The sequence below is a fragment of the Medicago truncatula genome, chromosome 4 (genome assembly GCF_003473485.1).
Source record: "Medicago truncatula cultivar Jemalong A17 chromosome 4, MtrunA17r5.0-ANR, whole genome shotgun sequence".
In the NCBI taxonomy this organism is placed as follows: domain Eukaryota; kingdom Viridiplantae; phylum Streptophyta; class Magnoliopsida; order Fabales; family Fabaceae; genus Medicago; species Medicago truncatula.
The window spans coordinates 27,191,969-27,208,176 of NC_053045.1; the positions used below are offsets into that span (position 1 = coordinate 27,191,969).

At 34.4% G+C, this 16,208-nt stretch overlaps 3 protein-coding genes across 4 annotated transcripts; 1 reads left to right on the plus strand and 2 right to left on the minus strand.

The window, feature by feature from the left end:
• The first annotated feature begins 1,369 nt into the window (after nucleotides 1-1,369).
• LOC25492271 (putative germin-like protein 9-2) lies at nucleotides 1,370-2,502 on the plus strand. The gene has a single exon (XM_013600355.3). The coding sequence runs from the start codon at nucleotides 1,526-1,528 to the stop codon at nucleotides 2,147-2,149; it is 624 nt and encodes a 207-aa protein (XP_013455809.2). The 5' UTR covers nucleotides 1,370-1,525; the 3' UTR covers nucleotides 2,150-2,502.
• Nucleotides 2,503-3,514: 1,012 nt separating this feature from the next.
• On the minus strand, nucleotides 3,515-9,034 carry LOC25492273 (mitochondrial inner membrane protease ATP23). Of its 2 annotated transcripts, XR_003010943.2 has the most exons (8): nucleotides 8,803-9,034; nucleotides 8,665-8,724; nucleotides 8,452-8,573; nucleotides 6,963-7,100; nucleotides 6,779-6,862; nucleotides 5,344-5,486; nucleotides 4,465-4,548; nucleotides 3,515-3,728 (listed from the first exon to the last, which is right to left on the minus strand). XR_003010943.2 is itself a non-coding variant. In XM_024780931.2 (7 exons), exons 1-6 carry the CDS (start codon nucleotides 8,897-8,899, stop codon nucleotides 5,352-5,354), a joined length of 636 nt encoding a protein of 211 aa, XP_024636699.1. In that variant the 5' UTR covers nucleotides 8,900-9,034; the 3' UTR covers nucleotides 3,515-4,548; nucleotides 5,344-5,351. The 2 variants fall into 2 exon arrangements, 1 of the variants encoding a protein (XP_024636699.1); XM_024780931.2 differs by having other exon boundaries at nucleotides 3,515-4,548.
• A 2,250-nt stretch (nucleotides 9,035-11,284) lies between these two features.
• Nucleotides 11,285-14,524, minus strand: LOC25492274 (mitochondrial inner membrane protease ATP23). Its single transcript, XM_013600358.3, has 5 exons — nucleotides 14,321-14,524; nucleotides 14,108-14,229; nucleotides 13,123-13,260; nucleotides 12,939-13,022; nucleotides 11,285-11,659 (listed from the first exon to the last, which is right to left on the minus strand). Exons 1-5 carry the CDS (start codon nucleotides 14,412-14,414, stop codon nucleotides 11,528-11,530), a joined length of 570 nt encoding a protein of 189 aa, XP_013455812.1. The 5' UTR covers nucleotides 14,415-14,524; the 3' UTR covers nucleotides 11,285-11,527.
• Nucleotides 14,525-16,208: the final 1,684 nt, after the last annotated feature.

Genomic DNA, 16,208 nt, shown 5'->3' on the forward strand with positions numbered 1-16,208 from the left:
CTGACTGATAGTGAATAGTTTAATACGATCGTTGGCAAATCTTGGCGACTTTATTTATATTAATAATAATATAAGAAAAGGGAAAAAATCTCACCAAAAGAAAAATTCAACACTTTTTTTTTTGGGTAAATTTCAAAATACTTATATTATTATAGTGAAATTGATTTTTTTTTACCCAAGTAAAGTAAAATATGTGTTAACGAAGGTTGGTAAAGTTGGTAAAAAGTTGACTCATATTCCATACGGACTTGAGTTCAACTTCTGCCGCTAGCGTGTTGGCCTCTTTAATAGATGATTCGTAAATACTCTACATTCGTTGAGTCTTGAAGTTCATCATGACTCTGTTAAACTTTCGTAGCCCAACTCAACTAAACTTTTACTCAACAAAGTAAAAGTTTATCTCATTAAAATCGGCATCGCTTCGCTGTATTCCATGATTTAATAATATTATTACGAATTTCACCAAAATATGAGTGTTGAATTGATGATAAAAAAAATAAAAATAAATAAAAATAAAAATAAAAAGAATCTTGTTAACCAGTGCCCTCAGGACGTCCTCGGGACACTGGTTAAGAAATCTATAAGTAGAATTTCTGTCTTGAAAATATAAACTGTCACTTTTTATCAAATAATAATTACATTACTTATTAATAAAAACTTACTTCTTTTGGTGCTTAATCAATATCCCAAAAATATTGATTAACATTCTCCTAAAAAAATAGTCTCTCTCCCTAAAGTAACACATCTGGCGTAGACATATATTTGTATCACTTAGCACTTTTCTTTTAAGGGGGTCCTTAGCACATTAGATTAATTATTTAAACTAGTTTCAACTTTCAATAATATTTGGAACATTTTGTCTTTTTTTCTTTTTTGGAACATGTATAAATTCCTTTCTCACTTTGGGCGTAAGGTCCCGTATGGCGATTTTTTTTTAACCCAAATGAGGATCTTTGTTAATGCAGTCAAACCGCATGTAAAAAATTTGAACCAAATATATCAATTTTTGTTAACCAATATTCCTTATTTTTTAACCAAATATTTGTTAAGAAATTTAAAGAAGTTTTATCTTGAGAATAATGTATTCAATACATTAAAACTAAAAAGTAATTTTTTTTTAGCATAAAACTTGTATAAATTATCTTCATTTTTGAATCCTTAACGAGACAACAAAACTTTTTTATTATTTTATTTTATAATTATGAGTAAGTCCAAGAACTAGACAACAAAAATGTTTTCCCATGGTTAATTTCCATTGCTAAATGCCACAATTTAACAGCTGCAAACTACAAACCAATTAGGATGTCTTGTAAAATGTCCATTGGTGGTGTCGTCCATCCACGAGGTCTGCCTAAGATCATAGAATACAAGAACAAAATCCTTTTTCCCTTCACAATTTATAACCATTGAACCAAACCCTCCCTATATATATCCTCACCCATAACACTCTTCAAATCTCATCCAACACATCTTCAAAGTTCTTCAATATTATAATTATAATTATTATAATCATACTAAAAAAAACATGTCTTCCTCTAGCTTGAAAGTTGTTCTCTCACTCATTATTTCCACGTTTACCCTTGTGACAGTCACTAGGGCTGGTGACCCCGACATACTAACCGACTTCATAAGCCCGATAACTGGCCCAGTCGATGCAAACTACTTCACCTTCTCGGGCTTTCGAGTCCTTGTTCAACCCCCAAGCCCAAACCCACCACCTTTCAAAGCAATAAAAGCAAGCATGGCAGAATTTCCATCATTGAATGGACAAAGTGTGTCATATGCTGCTCTTCAATTCCAACCTAACAGCATAAATCCACCACACACACACCCACGTTCAGCTGAACTACTCTTTGTTGTTCAAGGTTCACTTCAAGTTGGGTTTGTTGACACAACTAGTAAACTCTTCACACAAAATCTTTCAGTTGGTGATATGTTTATATTCCCAAAGGGTCTTGTTCATTTTCAACATAATGCTGATCAAAAGGTTCCTGCTCTTGCTATATCAGCTTTTGGTAGTGCCAATGCTGGAACTATTTCACTCCCTGGTACATTGTTTAATACCTCTATTGATGATACTGTCTTGGCTTTGGCTTTCAAGACTGATGTTACCACTATTCAAAATTTGAAGAAAGGTTTTACTTCTTAGTAAGGCTTGGTGATGGGTGCATTTGTGTTTTTCTAATGTTACATTAATTTTTTCCTTCTTTGTATTATTGTTCAATAAGTTCTTTTATGAATAAGTCTGAAATGGACATTGTTTGATTGTGTTTGTTCAATCAATGAAGTTAGTGTTTTCTTCATCTTAATTGATTATGTTTGCTCATAGCTTCATTTATTCTTGAAATACAAGAAAATCTACTAACAAATTTAATTAGTTACTTTACTTACTTAAAAAAAAAAACAAATTAATTAGCTTTAACTCCCTCAAATTACGTCGCACAATAAATTTGTATCTGATACATATAATATAAAAGTAATTATTGACTTAAAAGTTTAAATGATATAGGTTATCTTTTGCAAAACAAAATTTATATATCGTTAAGTATAAAAATTACTTATTAAGCACTTATTAAAAACCGTTAATCTTTATGCATGTTAATTTTTTGTTTTTTAACAACCAAATAGAATATGTTATTCAAAATAGATGAAAATAAGTACAAATGGTACTACACTACCAAAAAAACGAAGTATTAGTAGTACTCATCCATCCTAAAAGTTGTCATTTTATTAAGAGACAAAATTGTCTCATACATGAAATACAATATCAGATAAAATTATTATTGTGCAATTTAAATTAATATTTTAATTTACTGATAATCAATTCCTATTCTTGCTTATTTAAGTCGGATTTCAAGCATGGAGCATGCTAAGGTGCGCAAGTGACTCATATCGTGCACCATGCAAGAGTGAGATCAAGTTTTGTGCATCCATTAGGTGTTGGAGCATATGATATGAGTCACTTGCGCACCGTAGCCTTCCCCTTCAAGCATGATCATATTGCCAATCTTTTAGGTGTTGGAGTTTTGAGATTGTTTACAACACGGCGCTTGGGAGTTTATAACTTGTGGATTTTGGTTGAATGAGAATGATAGTGAACATGCCAGTGGAACTGGTAAAGAACGATAAATAGTGAGATTATACGAGTGAGACCAAAATGCAGGGGTGGGAAGACTTCTTTTTGGTTACAAGGCTAAAAGATGAAAACAGAAAAACGAACAAAAGAAAAACAAGGCTAGCGCCTTAGGAAACAGACTCCTAATTCATCTGTCCTTAGCAGAGGCAACAGGTCCTCCGGAGGAGAAGAGTGAATGGACAGCTTAACATCATTCGAAACTCCAAGCTTGGCCATAAAGTCTGGACACTTGTTGCCTTCTCTGAGATAATGGAGAAGAGTGAAATGTCTTGAAACCATGAGATCTTTGATATTTTGAATGAGCAGATTGGTCAAAAATTGAGAATCAAAGTTTTTATATTCGCTCGTTCCTTTTTTTTTACGACAAACAATCACATATTGTGCCAAAAAAGAGAATAATTAGAGAACAAAATAAAACAAATAGAGTGTTGTCAATCCATCCATGGAACTTTTTAATCTAATGGCAAATAATTCTCGCACATGGTGAGACATATGACAAGGTCTCCCACCGTAGCATCCATGTTGTTTTTCTAGTGAAAACATGATGGATGCGTTTCAAAGTTGAAGTTGGAGTTTTGAAGCTTTGATGGAACTGCAGTGGAAATTGCTTTGCAATAAGAGAAATGAAAGTCTACTATCAAATAATTGTTAGGTTGGGAAACTGTCTCATGTGATTTACGATAGATTCAAGCTTGAAAATCGCTTAAAAAATTTGCCGACCAGCAACATTGCCACCTTTTTTTTAAGTAGATGCTTGGAGTCTTCCATGTTTTTACGACATAGACAATGATAAACTCTAAAAAAAACAAGAGAAAACAAATACAAATTGATTGAGGCAGAATAATAATTTTATTTTGTTTTACGATGCAACATTGATTGGGCACCATCTCAATCGTGAGAACAAGTAAGTTTTGAGGAATCATGTAATTTGTACTCCCTACGGTCCTATTTATAAGAAAAAGTTGACTTTTTAGATTTATTGAGTAATTAATGTAGTTTTGAGGAGTCATGTAATTTTTTATTTTTTTTTTGGTAGATGATTTATTGAGTAATTAATGTGCTTGGTATAGAATATAGACCAAATACATCATTTATGCAATGAATCGAAAAAGTAAAATGTTTCTTATAAATAGGACCAGAGGGAGGAGTATTATAAATTATTGAGATGGTGCCCAATCAATGTTGCATCCTAAAACAATATAAAATAATTATTTGTCTTAAAATCAATTTGTATTTGATTTCGCTTGTTTTTATGGAGTTTATAATGATCAAATCATTGTATCAGTCGTAAAACATGGAAGATCATGATAATCTTATGTGGAACTTACTAATCCAACGGGCTGCATGCGCCATGCTTGAGTCCCTTGCGCACCCTGGCATGTGCCATGCTTGAAATCCAAATAAGCAAGAATCTGAATTGATTATCAGTAAATTAAAATATTACCATAAGTAGCACGATAATAATTTTATCTATCTCATGTATGAGACAATTTTGTCTCTTAACAAAATGACAACTTTTGCTATAGTAAGTTTCTTTCCGGTGAGAACCCAATTTGCAAATTATAATGTTTTCCACCACTGTTCTCATAGATCTTTGAAGGGGGTATTGGTTTTGTCCTCTTTCGATCCTAGGGAATAAAGTTGGCTTGAATATGTCTAAGATTACTCTGATTGGGAACCTTCAATGCTATTTCACCAATAGGCTACCATCTTTTTTTCTAAAAAGCACATACACCGATCACTTGACTGAATTAGGAGTGTAGATGAAATGCAGGTTAAAGTATGGAAAACAAGGAAAAAAAATGAAATGTAAGTTAACTTATCAGTTGATCATGTCTGCATAATTTGTCTGTATGCATTAAATTTCTGATGCAATTATGCAAATGTTTTTTGTCAAGGTTTTAAAGACAGTAAATGAAGTAAAGAAGACACTATTTGAACCAGTGTAATAACTATAACTAAACCAACAACAATGGCTGCTAGCCAAAAAAATGGAACCAATGGCTGCTATATGATACTCTAGCAACAACCGAGCAATTTTGGATTCAGTGAACAACACAAGTGCTCATCTAACATCCATTTATGGCAAGCCAAAAAACAATGACAAGAAAATTGGCTTCCGTATGAAGTTAAAACTTGTAAAAGATAAAGAAATCTCAGCCAAAGAATGGAAACAATGGTTGCTATACCATAAGCCAGTAACATACCACAATCTTTAAGGAGCTCTATCAAAAGGCGCTGTATCGTTATAACAAGTTTCCCATACAGCTTCCATAGCATCCTTGGCAGTTGAAGCAGAACAAGATGGATTTGAAGTCACTGATTGCAAAACTCTCCTTTTGATGCATTCCTTCAAGGTGAATTAAACTTACTCAGTATTGAAATAGTTAGTGTAAACTCCACAAAATTTTAAAACGGAGAAAATTGCTTGATGTGAAACAATGAAATCTGGAAATAGCCTATGGGAATTCCACTTCATTGAGAATCATAGACAGAGTACAGAAAATTATAACCATGATAGGACAAAAGGAGACGCAAAATCATTATCCATGTCTCGACATTATCATCGTCTAAACTAGCCTGAAGTATCAAAAAGTAGGGTAAAGGGAACATGATTAACGTAGTCGAAACTTTAAATTTATCTGGCACGGACACTAGGCACGACACGGACATCGGTAAAGTCCAACCGCGAGTCTGCGACATGAACAAAATATCTTATTTGACTTTCCAACCATCTAAGATGATTTTTAGCCATAATAACAACTCTCACATGCCTTGAGCATTGGGTTTTGATTTTTGATTATGCAGAAGAATGAGCCGCCAATTTTTGTTTTTTGCTCTTCCAAGTAACCAGATTACTACCTGGAATGGTGCAATACCATGAACTGGGTCTTTTGACCGCTAAGGTCTTGTTGGGAGTTAGGAGGAGAAGGGGGGGATGGCTTTGAGGGTAGGGGAGGAAAAGGGAGGGGAGTTTCTCACCTTATTTGGGAGAAGAAAAGAAATTAAAGGGGAGGGAGAGAAGAATGTTAATGAGATATACTTGTTTGTTGAGAGTCTTAAAAAGAGAAATATGACTTAGATAATTTGCGAAATCCCTCTTAAAACCATCTCTGGAATACTATTCTTGAGTTCCTCCATATCTGGCTTCTAGTTTTTTTGAGAAAAAAACTCCGAGTGAAGTTGCGAGCTATCATCCTTTCCCCCAAAATCCTCTCCTTCCTTTCCCTCTTAACTTCTAAATAATGCCTAAATAATTTGTATATTCTGAATCAGCATAAACTTTTAGGCTCAATTTGTTATTGTTAAATAGAGTGTGCGAATACTCACTCTACTACTCTAGTAGAGCAGAGTTCAGTAGGCAGCTTGAAGATGAGGTTCTCTAGGAACATTAATAAATGGGCTAATTACACAAAAACTGTGATAGGAACCCTTATCCATCTAACCCTTATCTTCATTAAATTCTTCTTTTATCAATGATATAGGAGAAAAAAAGTTGACTGTGCTTAATGTTCAAATAATAATAGCATATCTAAACTAAAATACTTTGAAAAATTCAATACTAAAGCCTTTGTTGCAAACTAACTCAACTATAGTACTTTCAGTAAAGTTGCTGCACTAGAAAGGAAAGAAATGGCGTACTTGTTCTTGCCCTCGTAGATTCAAATGTCCTCGTAGAAGTTCCCGTTTGTAATGACAATCACCACTTAGATGACCAGCTCTTATCTGTTTCATATATTCATCAATAAACAAAATTATTGAAGGAAAGTAATGCATAAAACTACATCAAAATCTGTGTGATTAAAAGGGCGCCGAGAAAAGGAACCTCACTACAAGCATGGTGAGCACAATTAGTCCAATCCAAGTTTGCAGCTCGGCAGTCATCAAATGCATGAATTAGCTCATGAACTATCACCTGGTTAACCTGGTCTTGTAATTGTATCTTATTTGCACACACAACTATCTATGTCCAAGAAAAGTAGAATAATACTATTAGTAAATTGAAAACCTTATAGGAAATAATCATATGAAGCATTGAATACAACACTATTCGACTACTAAACGAGACGACAACAACTGAGATTATTTTCATCAAGTGTGTGTGTTATATCAGCTTTTTAAGCCAGCTTAAACTTGTCACTAGTAATAAGTACACCATTGTAAGGAACGACGCGCCCTCCTCTCTAAGGCTCTTTTTTAGAGTTTGGAGGGGAGGGGAGGGGAGGGGAAGGGAGGGCTTGAAAAAAAAGGAAGAAAGAAGTGGAAAGAATGGAGAGCTTTGGGAGGGGAGGGCTTTGAGGGGCTTAGTTTTCTTCATAATACAGAATTCCCCTAATTTGGGGAACTAAAAAACTATATTGGAGGAAGGTTTTGGGGGGTTTGAGAAAAATTTTCAAATCATATGTTTATAATACTCGCAAAATTAAAAGTACATTAATCATAAGTTTCTTTTATCATTCACTGCAAAAACACACTCTTAAAAAATTTGAAAGATTTCGCTATTTTTTACTCTAATCTCATCCCTCCAAAGCCCTCCCCTCCCCTCCAAACTTCCAAACAAGGCCTAAGGAGTGATTGTCTACTTTTCAATTGTCTAACTTTGGTGACTTTCTCTTTATCCCTCTTAACACAATTTTCTCTCATTCAAACTTATTTTAATCACTATTCTCTCTCCTAAATAGATTAGGTCACAAAATCTTGACCTTAGGTTAGAAAATCAATTCCCCTCCTCTTTTGTAATGATAACCATGTTTAGATGACAAACAGCTTAATTAAGCACTTATAAGCTTTGTAACACTGACACCTCTTATCAAAGGTGTGTTCAGTGTCTGTCACCATCATAACACTAACACATGTGATTATGTTTAAATAATTCATTTTATCAAATTATAATTGGTGTCAACCTGTCAGTGTCATGTTCGTGTCAGCGCTTCATAGCTTATAAGCTTAATAAAGCTTGTTTACATAAGTTATTTCTAAAACAAAAGAAAAAATCAAATCAAATTGCTTTCATATAAGCTATAAACTGTTTTCATACGGTATCCTAGAGAACTTAGGGAAATAAACATAAATAAAACACAGCTTGTGGACTGATATGCAATAAGTTGTTACATAAGTTCTCTCAAACAATACAACAACAACAACAACCAAGCCTTATCCCACTAAGTGGGGTCAGCTGCATGGATCAAATAACGCCATAGTGTTCTATCATAAACCAAATTTGGATCCAACTCATTGACCTCTAAATAAGTTCTCTCAAACAATCTCACAAATTACGACACTAGACAAGCTCAAATAAGTCAATCCAAACGTACCCCTTCACCAGGAACGAAACCTCCGGCAATGGATACTTCGCAATTAATAGCTTTGAAGAAATTGTCTTGGACAGGACACCCAGCTTTGGCCAAATGTTCCCTTAAGAATCTCGCCGTTGGAGCTGATATAAAAAAAAATAACAATAATAAATGAGATTTAGAATTAGAGAGAAAACCTTAATAACAGAGAGGGAAATGAATGAATTGAAATACTTTTGAGACCCTTCTGAATCATGCGTTCGCATTCATTGATAGCTTTGTCACCCTTAAAAGCTGATACAGCAAATAATAAAATGAATAAGATTTAGAATTATAGAGAAAGCACAAAAAGGATATGAAGAGTGAACATACTATTGAAAGTCTTCTTAATCGTGCGTTCGCATTCGTCCTTGAGAGGATTGTCGCCATTGGCGGATGAAGAAGAAGAAGAAGAATTAAACACATCCATCTGATTCAGTGTTAGACTTCACCAGTTACAGATACACTGGTATCTGGTTTGGTTCAGTTTTCAAACAAATGGCCTGGGTTTTGTTTGTGTTCACTGGTTTATACAGAGGATGCTTTCTCTGTATTTTCAAGAGTGCTTTCTCACATTTTAGGTTTAGAATATTTATTTATTTTTTTAGTTTAAAATATTTACTATCTACTTTATTTTAGAATTGTTTTTAGACAAAAGACAAAATATATTAAATAAAATGCTAAATTACATTTTGGGCCCATTAAATTTTACGTTTGTAACAGATTCGTTATTTTTATAACATATCAATCATTTTACAGTAGCCCTTCTGTTAAATAGACTTAAAAGAATTAATGAGTTGGCAGTTAAGTGTGTGAGTTGGCATGAAGGGGTTTAAAACTCTCTGTTTTATTGACTTTATGTGTTAAACTTCATCTTCCTTGTCCTTTCAAACTATTTCCCCCTAAATTTCAAAACCCTAACTCCATTTTTATCTTTCAATTGTCATGATATATTGTTGCGGTCTAATTATATATATGTGTTTCTTCGTTACGGAAAATATTAAATTACATCAATTAACAAAAAAATATATATATATAGAAGTCTTAATATTTTTTTTAGAAGGGACAAAAATGGTGGGAGAGGTGCAACACAAGGACTTCTCATGAGGTCACGCTTAACTGCGAAGTTCTGATAGGATTCGGTGCATTAGTGTTGGTATGATCGCACATGAAAGTAATACGCTCTAATTGTATATATGTGTTTGTTCGTGCATATATAACATGATATATTTTGCATATGTAACATATATCTTATTCAGAATTTGGCCAATGATTAAATGTTCACATGAATCGATTCTTAGCTTTTTGTTTCTTACCCTTTATGGCATAACTAGGAACAATCACTTAGGGTTTTGAAATTTTGGGGGAAAAGGTTTGAAAGGATTAGGAAGATGAAGTTTGACACATAAGGTCTATAAAACGCAAGGTTTTAAACCCCTCAAGCGAACCCATCAATATTTTTATGTTTGTTTAGTATAAAGGCTACCGTGAACACGTTTTGAAACTTAAAGGACTGATATGTTACAAAAATAACTTAAAGGATGAATCTGTTACAAACACCAAACTTAAAAGACCCAAAATGTAATTTAGTCTAAATAAAAACAAAGAGATACAAAGATTGGAGGGTGTAACTCAGGTACAGCCCAAACAAAATTACATAGTGAAAAACGTCATTTATAGGTCAAGAGTGACGGGTTAAGGTTGGAGAAGCTATCATGTTAAAATGATGTCGAAGGCCATTAATAAGAAGAGCATTTTGAAAAGAAAGTCAAAGAAAGTGTTAGAGTTTTCCTGATACTTTAAGGCTTCATAGTCAAGTCATGTTACGGGTAAAATTTCTGTTTTGTTGAAGTCAATAGTATCAATCAACTTGAGCAAGTGTATGCATTGATCTTGGTATGCTTCCAAGTCCATGCATCTTGAAGGCGTAAATTCAAGTTATTAGGTGTTGAAAGCTGATATCAGGTGGTATCATAGTGGCAAAGTCTTGCAAGTTCCATCATAAAACATGTCCCTCAAACACACAACTAAATCGCTTATGTTAACGAATGAAACCAACCGACAGAGATACCAACATATGTTTGTAATTGTCGTCGAGCGTAGGGCTACTTTTGTTGATGATGATGTGCCTTATATGGTCTACAGTGAATCATCTTTTGAAAACGACTCTAACAAATGATATAACTGCTCAAAACTTACTTATCCTTACGATTGAGATGGTGCCCAATATCATCAAAAGAAGAAAGAAAAAAATCCATCTCTTAAAATTCAACTTATATCTGCTCTTTCTTGTTATAATCAAATTTGACCGATCAAATCATTGTATTTGTCATAAAAACGTGAAAGTTAAGATACTACTTTAAGGTGGAAATATTTTTGGTCGCCAATGTTTTTATGCTATTTTCAATTTCCCAACGTGATGATTGGTTGATAGTATACTTTCATTTCTCTTATTTCAAAGTAATTTCCAATCAAGTTCTATCAATGCTTCAAAACTGTAACTTCAATTCTGACGTGCATCCATCATGCTTTCACTACAAAAACAAGTTGGATGCTACGGTCGGATACCTTGTCATATCTCTCACTGTGTGGAGAATTATCTGTGATTAGATCAAAAAAATTCACAGATACTATCATGCAAGTGTCAAGACAAGATTGTTAAGACAGTAAATGAAGTGTAGAAGACACTATCTAGACAAGCTATTTGAACCAGTGCAATAACTATAACTACGCCAACAACAATGGCTGCTGCTAGCCAAATAATGGAACCAATGGCTGCTATACAATATTCCAGCAACAGCAGAGCAATTTTGGATTCAGTGAACAACACAAGTGTTCATTTAACATCCATTTATGGAAAGCCAAAAAATAATTACAAGAAAATAAGCTTCCATATGAAGTTACAACTTGTAAAAGATAAAAAAAATCTCAGCTAAAAATAAATAAATCCTTGTTTTCTACGATTTGAATTACATTTATGATCACCTTAAATGGTATCAAGCCAAAGAATGGAAACAATGATTTCTATACAATAAGCCAGTAACATACCACACAGTTTTTAAGCTCTATCAAAAGGCGCTGTATCATTATAACAAGTTTCCCATACAGCTTCCATAGCATTCTTCGCAGTTGAACCAGAACAAAACGGATTTGCAGCCAATGATGTTAAAACTCTCCTTTTGATGCATTCCTTCAAGGTGGATTAAATTAACTCAGTGTTGAAGTAGTTAGGGTAAATTCCATAAAATTTTAAAACAGAAAATTGTTTGATGTGAAACAATGAAATCTGGAAATAATCTATGGGAATTTCACTTCATTGAGAATGATAGACAGAGTACAGCAAATTATAACCATTATAGAAGGACAAAAGGAGACACAAAATCATTATCCCTGTCTCGACATCATCGTCGCCTAACTGGTCTGAAGTATCAAAAGGTAGTCAAAAGGGAACATGATTAAAGAAGTCTAAACTCTAAATTTATAAAGCACGGACACTAGGCACGACACGCACATCTGTAAACTCAGAAATATAGGACACCGTGAATCCGTGGCATGAACAGAATATCTTATTTGACTTTCCAATCACCTTGGATGATTTTTAGCCATAATAACTCACACATGCCTTGAGCATTGGGTCTGATTTCTGATTTTGCAGAAGGGGAGAATGGCTTTGAGGGTAGGGGAGGAAAAGAGAAAGGGAGGGATGTTTCTCACCTTGTTTGGGAGAAGAAAAGAAAATAAAGGGGAGAGGGAAAGAAGAATGTATATGATATATATTTGTTTCTTTTGAGAGTCTTATAAAAGAGAAATATGATTTGAATAATTTGCCAAATCCCTCTAAAACCACCTCTCAAATACATCTTCTTGAGTTCCTCCATATAGAAGGGTTTTAATTTTATAGATAAAAAACCCCGTGTAAAGTTAGGGGCTATCATTCTTTCCACTTCCATTTATTTTCCTTCCTTACCCCCAAAATCCTCTCATTCCTTTCCCTCATAACTTCTAAATAAAGCCTAAATAATTTGCATATTCTGCATCAGCATAAGCTTCTAGACTCAATTTGTCATTCTTAAATAGAGTGCGCGAATACTCACTCTATTCTAGTAGAGCAGAACTCAGTGGGCAGCTTGAAGATGAGGTTCTCTAGGAACATTGATATATGGGCTAATTACACATACAAAGTGTATGATAGGAACCCTTATCTATCTAACCCTATAATTATCTTCTCATCATCTTCATAAAATTCTTCTTTTATCAATGGTATAGGAGAAAAAAAGTTGCCCAGTGCTTAATGTTCAAATTATCATAGCATATCTCAACTAAAATACTTTGAAAAATTCAATACTGAAGCCTTTGTTGCAAACTAACTCAACTACAGTACTTTCATTAAAATTGCTGCACATTATCTACGAAATATTCAACCAAAGTAAATGTTAAGTATAAATGAAGAAAGGAAAGAAATGGCATACTTGTTCTTGCCCTCGTATTTTCAAATGTCCTCGTAGAAGTTCCCGTTTGTAATGACAATCACCACTTAGATGACCAGCTCTTATCTGTTTCATATAATCATCAATAAAAAAAATGATTAAAGGAAAGTAATGCATAAAACTACATCAAAATCTGTATGATTAAAAGGGTGCTTTCAAAAGGAACCTCACTACAAGCATGGTGAGCACAATCAGTCCAATCCAAGTTTGCAGCTCGACAGTCATCAAATACATGAATTAGCTCATGAACTATCACCCGGTTAACCTCATCTTGCATTTCTATCTGATTTGCGCACACAACTATCTATGTTCAAGAAACGTAGAATAATACTATTAGTAAATTGAAAACCTTAGAGTAAATAATCATATTAAGTATTGAATACAACGCTATTCGACCACTAAACGAGACGACAACAACTGAGATTATTTTCATCATCAATTTTGTGTATTATTTCAGCTTTTTAAGCCAACTCAAACTTGTCACTGGTAATAAGTGCACCATCGTACGGAACAGCACACCCTCCTCTCTAAGGAGTGATTGTCTACTTCTGATCTATCTAACTTTGGTGACCTTCTCTTTATCTCTCTAAACACACAATATTCTCTCATTCAGACAATCTTATTTTAATTACTATTCTCTCTCCTAAATAGACTTAAGTCACAAAACCTTGACATTAGACCGGTGTTGTCGATGGCAGATGGTGGTCCATGGCGGAGAGCCGAAATCCCGTCATATTGTCTGCTTTGTGGCGCCACCATATCAGATTATGGTGGTCCATGGCAGAGAGCCAAAATCCCACCATACCAACCACTTTGTGGCACCGTCATATCGGATTATGGTGGAAAATGCTGCCATATCGGCTGAAATTGAGCCCAAAAACCGGCACCAACATCTGCCATTCCTAATATTTGACAACACTGCGTTACACAATCAATTTCCCTCCTCATTTGTAACGATAACCTCTTAATTAAGCTTGTTTATATAAGTTATTTGTATAACAAAAGATTCAAATCAAATTGTTTTCGTATACACTATAAATTCTTTTATAAGCTATCCTAGAGAACTTACAAAAAAAAACTTAAAACACAGCTTATGCACATGTCATACATTGTTTTCATAAATTCTCTCAAATAAGTCAATCGAAACGTACCCCTTCACCCGGAACATAACCACCAGCATGATTTTGATCACAATTAATAGCTTTGAAGAAATTATCTTGAACAGGACACCCAGCTTTCTCCAAATGTTCTCTTAAGAATCTCGCTGTTGGAGCTGATATATAAACAAATAAAATCAATGAGAATTAAAATTACAGAGAAAACCCTAAAACCAGAAAATGTAGTAATAGATTGAATTGAAATACTTTTGAGACCCTTCTGAATCATGCTTTCACATTCGTTGAGAGCTTTCTTCTCGGATTTGGTGGAGGAGGAAGAAGAAGAGTCAAACTCATCCATCTGATTCAGGGTTATACTTCAGCAGCTACAGAGGTGTAAGGGTTCGGTTCAGTTGTTACAGGTAAATTCCAAGCATGATTTTTTACTCCAGTAGTAGCAAGGTTGAATAAATTTTTTTAAGCGTAATTAAATGAATTTGAATTTAACAAAAACTAAAATGAAATTTAGCACGAAAGGCACCATATTATATATTAATTCACATTTTTTATTTGTATCATATCAATTTTAGTCTAACTTATTTATTTCAATTTAATATTTATACTGCTCAGAAAAAATTGGTTTAGAAAAAATGGCTAAAAATTGTAGTTGGTTTGTTAGTTTATTAATTTATGGTGTAGATTTAAATTTAAAACTGAAAAAATTGAATCGTTAATGGTAAATTTATCCAAAAAAAAATCCGACCAAAGTTAGTTCCTTATATAGGTTTTTACAAGGATTTTTGGCTTGATGTGAAAGATGATGTGATGCGTTTTGTTGGTGATTTTCATAGGAATGGTAAGTTAACCAAAGGTATCAATTATACTTTTATAGCTCTAATTCCTAAGGTAAATTCTCTTCAATCTTTAAGTGATTTTCATCCTATCTCATTGGTTGGAAGTTTGTATAAGATTCTGGCTAAGTTGTTGGCTAATTAGGTTGAGGCAGGTCATTGGTAGTGTCATTTCTGATGTTCAAACTGCGTTTGTTAAGAATAGACAAATTTTGGATGGGATTCTGATTGCGAATGAGGTAGTGGATGAGGCTCGTAAAAATAAAAAGGAATTGTTGATGTTTAAAGTGGATTTTGAGAAAGCGTACGATTCGGTTGATTGGGGTTATTTAGATGCGGTGATGGCTAAAATGGGATTTCCGACTTTATGGAGAAAATGGATCAAAGAATGTGTTACAACGGCTACGGCTTCCGTTTTGGTGAATGGTAGTCCCACGGATGAGTTTCCTTTGGGTAGAGGTTTGCGTCAGGGAGACCCCCTTTCTCCTTTTTTATTTTTACTGGCTGCTGAGGGGTTGCATGTGATGATGAAGGCTATGGTTGATGCTAATTTGTTTAGAGGTTATAGTGTTGGGTCTGATAATGAGGTGGTTGTATCGCATCTTCAGTTTGCAGATGACACTTTACTTTTAGGTGAGAAAAGTTGGGCGAATGTTTGAGTGTTGCGGGCGGTTTTAATTCTTTTGAGGCGGTGTCTGGGTTAAAAATAAATTTCCATAAAAGTTTGTTGGTTGGTGTAAATGTTTCTGACTCTTGGTTAACGGAAGCAGCGTCGTTGCTGAATTGTAAGGTTGGTACTTTGCCCTTTACTTATTTGGGATTGCCGATAGGTGGAAACCCGCGTCGTCTGTCTTTTTGGGAACCGGTAGTTAACCGTATTAGATCTAGACTGTCTAGTTGGCAAAGTAGGTTTCTTTCCTTTGGAGGTCGCTTGATTCTTTTAAAGTATGTCTTGACCGCGCTACCTGTCTATGCTCTTTCCTTCTTCAAGGCTCCAGCAGGTACAATCTCTTCCATAGATTCTATTTTATCTATAAAAAAAAAAAATTGTGGGGGGGGAGTGAGGATCATAGAAAAATATCTTAGGTGGGTTGGCAGAGAGTTTGTATGAGAAAGGAGTATGGTGGTTTAGGAGTTAGGCGGTTGAGGGAGTTTAATGAGGCGTTGTTAGGGAAGTGGTGCTGGAGATTACTTGTTGATCGTGGAGGGTTGTGGTATAGGGTGTTGGTTGCTAGATATGGTGTTAGGGACGGGAGGTTGGAGGATGGGGGCCGGAGTGGTTCTTTTTGGTGGAAGGAGGTTGG

Excerpts from the sequence above, each read along its gene's own strand:
- LOC25492271 (XM_013600355.3), top strand. The coding sequence starts at position 1,526 with ATGTCTTCCTCTAGCTTGAAAGTTGTTCTCTCACTCATTATTTCCACG.
- LOC25492273 (XM_024780931.2), bottom strand. The coding sequence starts at position 8,899 with ATGGATGTGTTTAATTCTTCTTCTTCTTCTTCATCCGCCAATGGCGAC. Across the intron at positions 8,725-8,802 it reads GATTAAGAAGACTTTCAATA|CTTTTAAGGGTGACAAAGCT; the intron begins GTATGTTCACTC and ends TTGCTGTATCAG. Across the intron at positions 8,574-8,664 it reads GATTCAGAAGGGTCTCAAAA|CTCCAACGGCGAGATTCTTA; the intron begins GTATTTCAATTC and ends TTTTTATATCAG.
- LOC25492274 (XM_013600358.3), bottom strand. The coding sequence starts at position 14,414 with ATGGATGAGTTTGACTCTTCTTCTTCCTCCTCCACCAAATCCGAGAAG. Across the intron at positions 13,023-13,122 it reads CTCACCATGCTTGTAGTGAG|ATAAGAGCTGGTCATCTAAG; the intron begins GTTCCTTTTGAA and ends TATATGAAACAG. Across the intron at positions 11,660-12,938 it reads AAATACGAGGGCAAGAACAA|GAATGCATCAAAAGGAGAGT; the intron begins GTATGCCATTTC and ends TCCACCTTGAAG.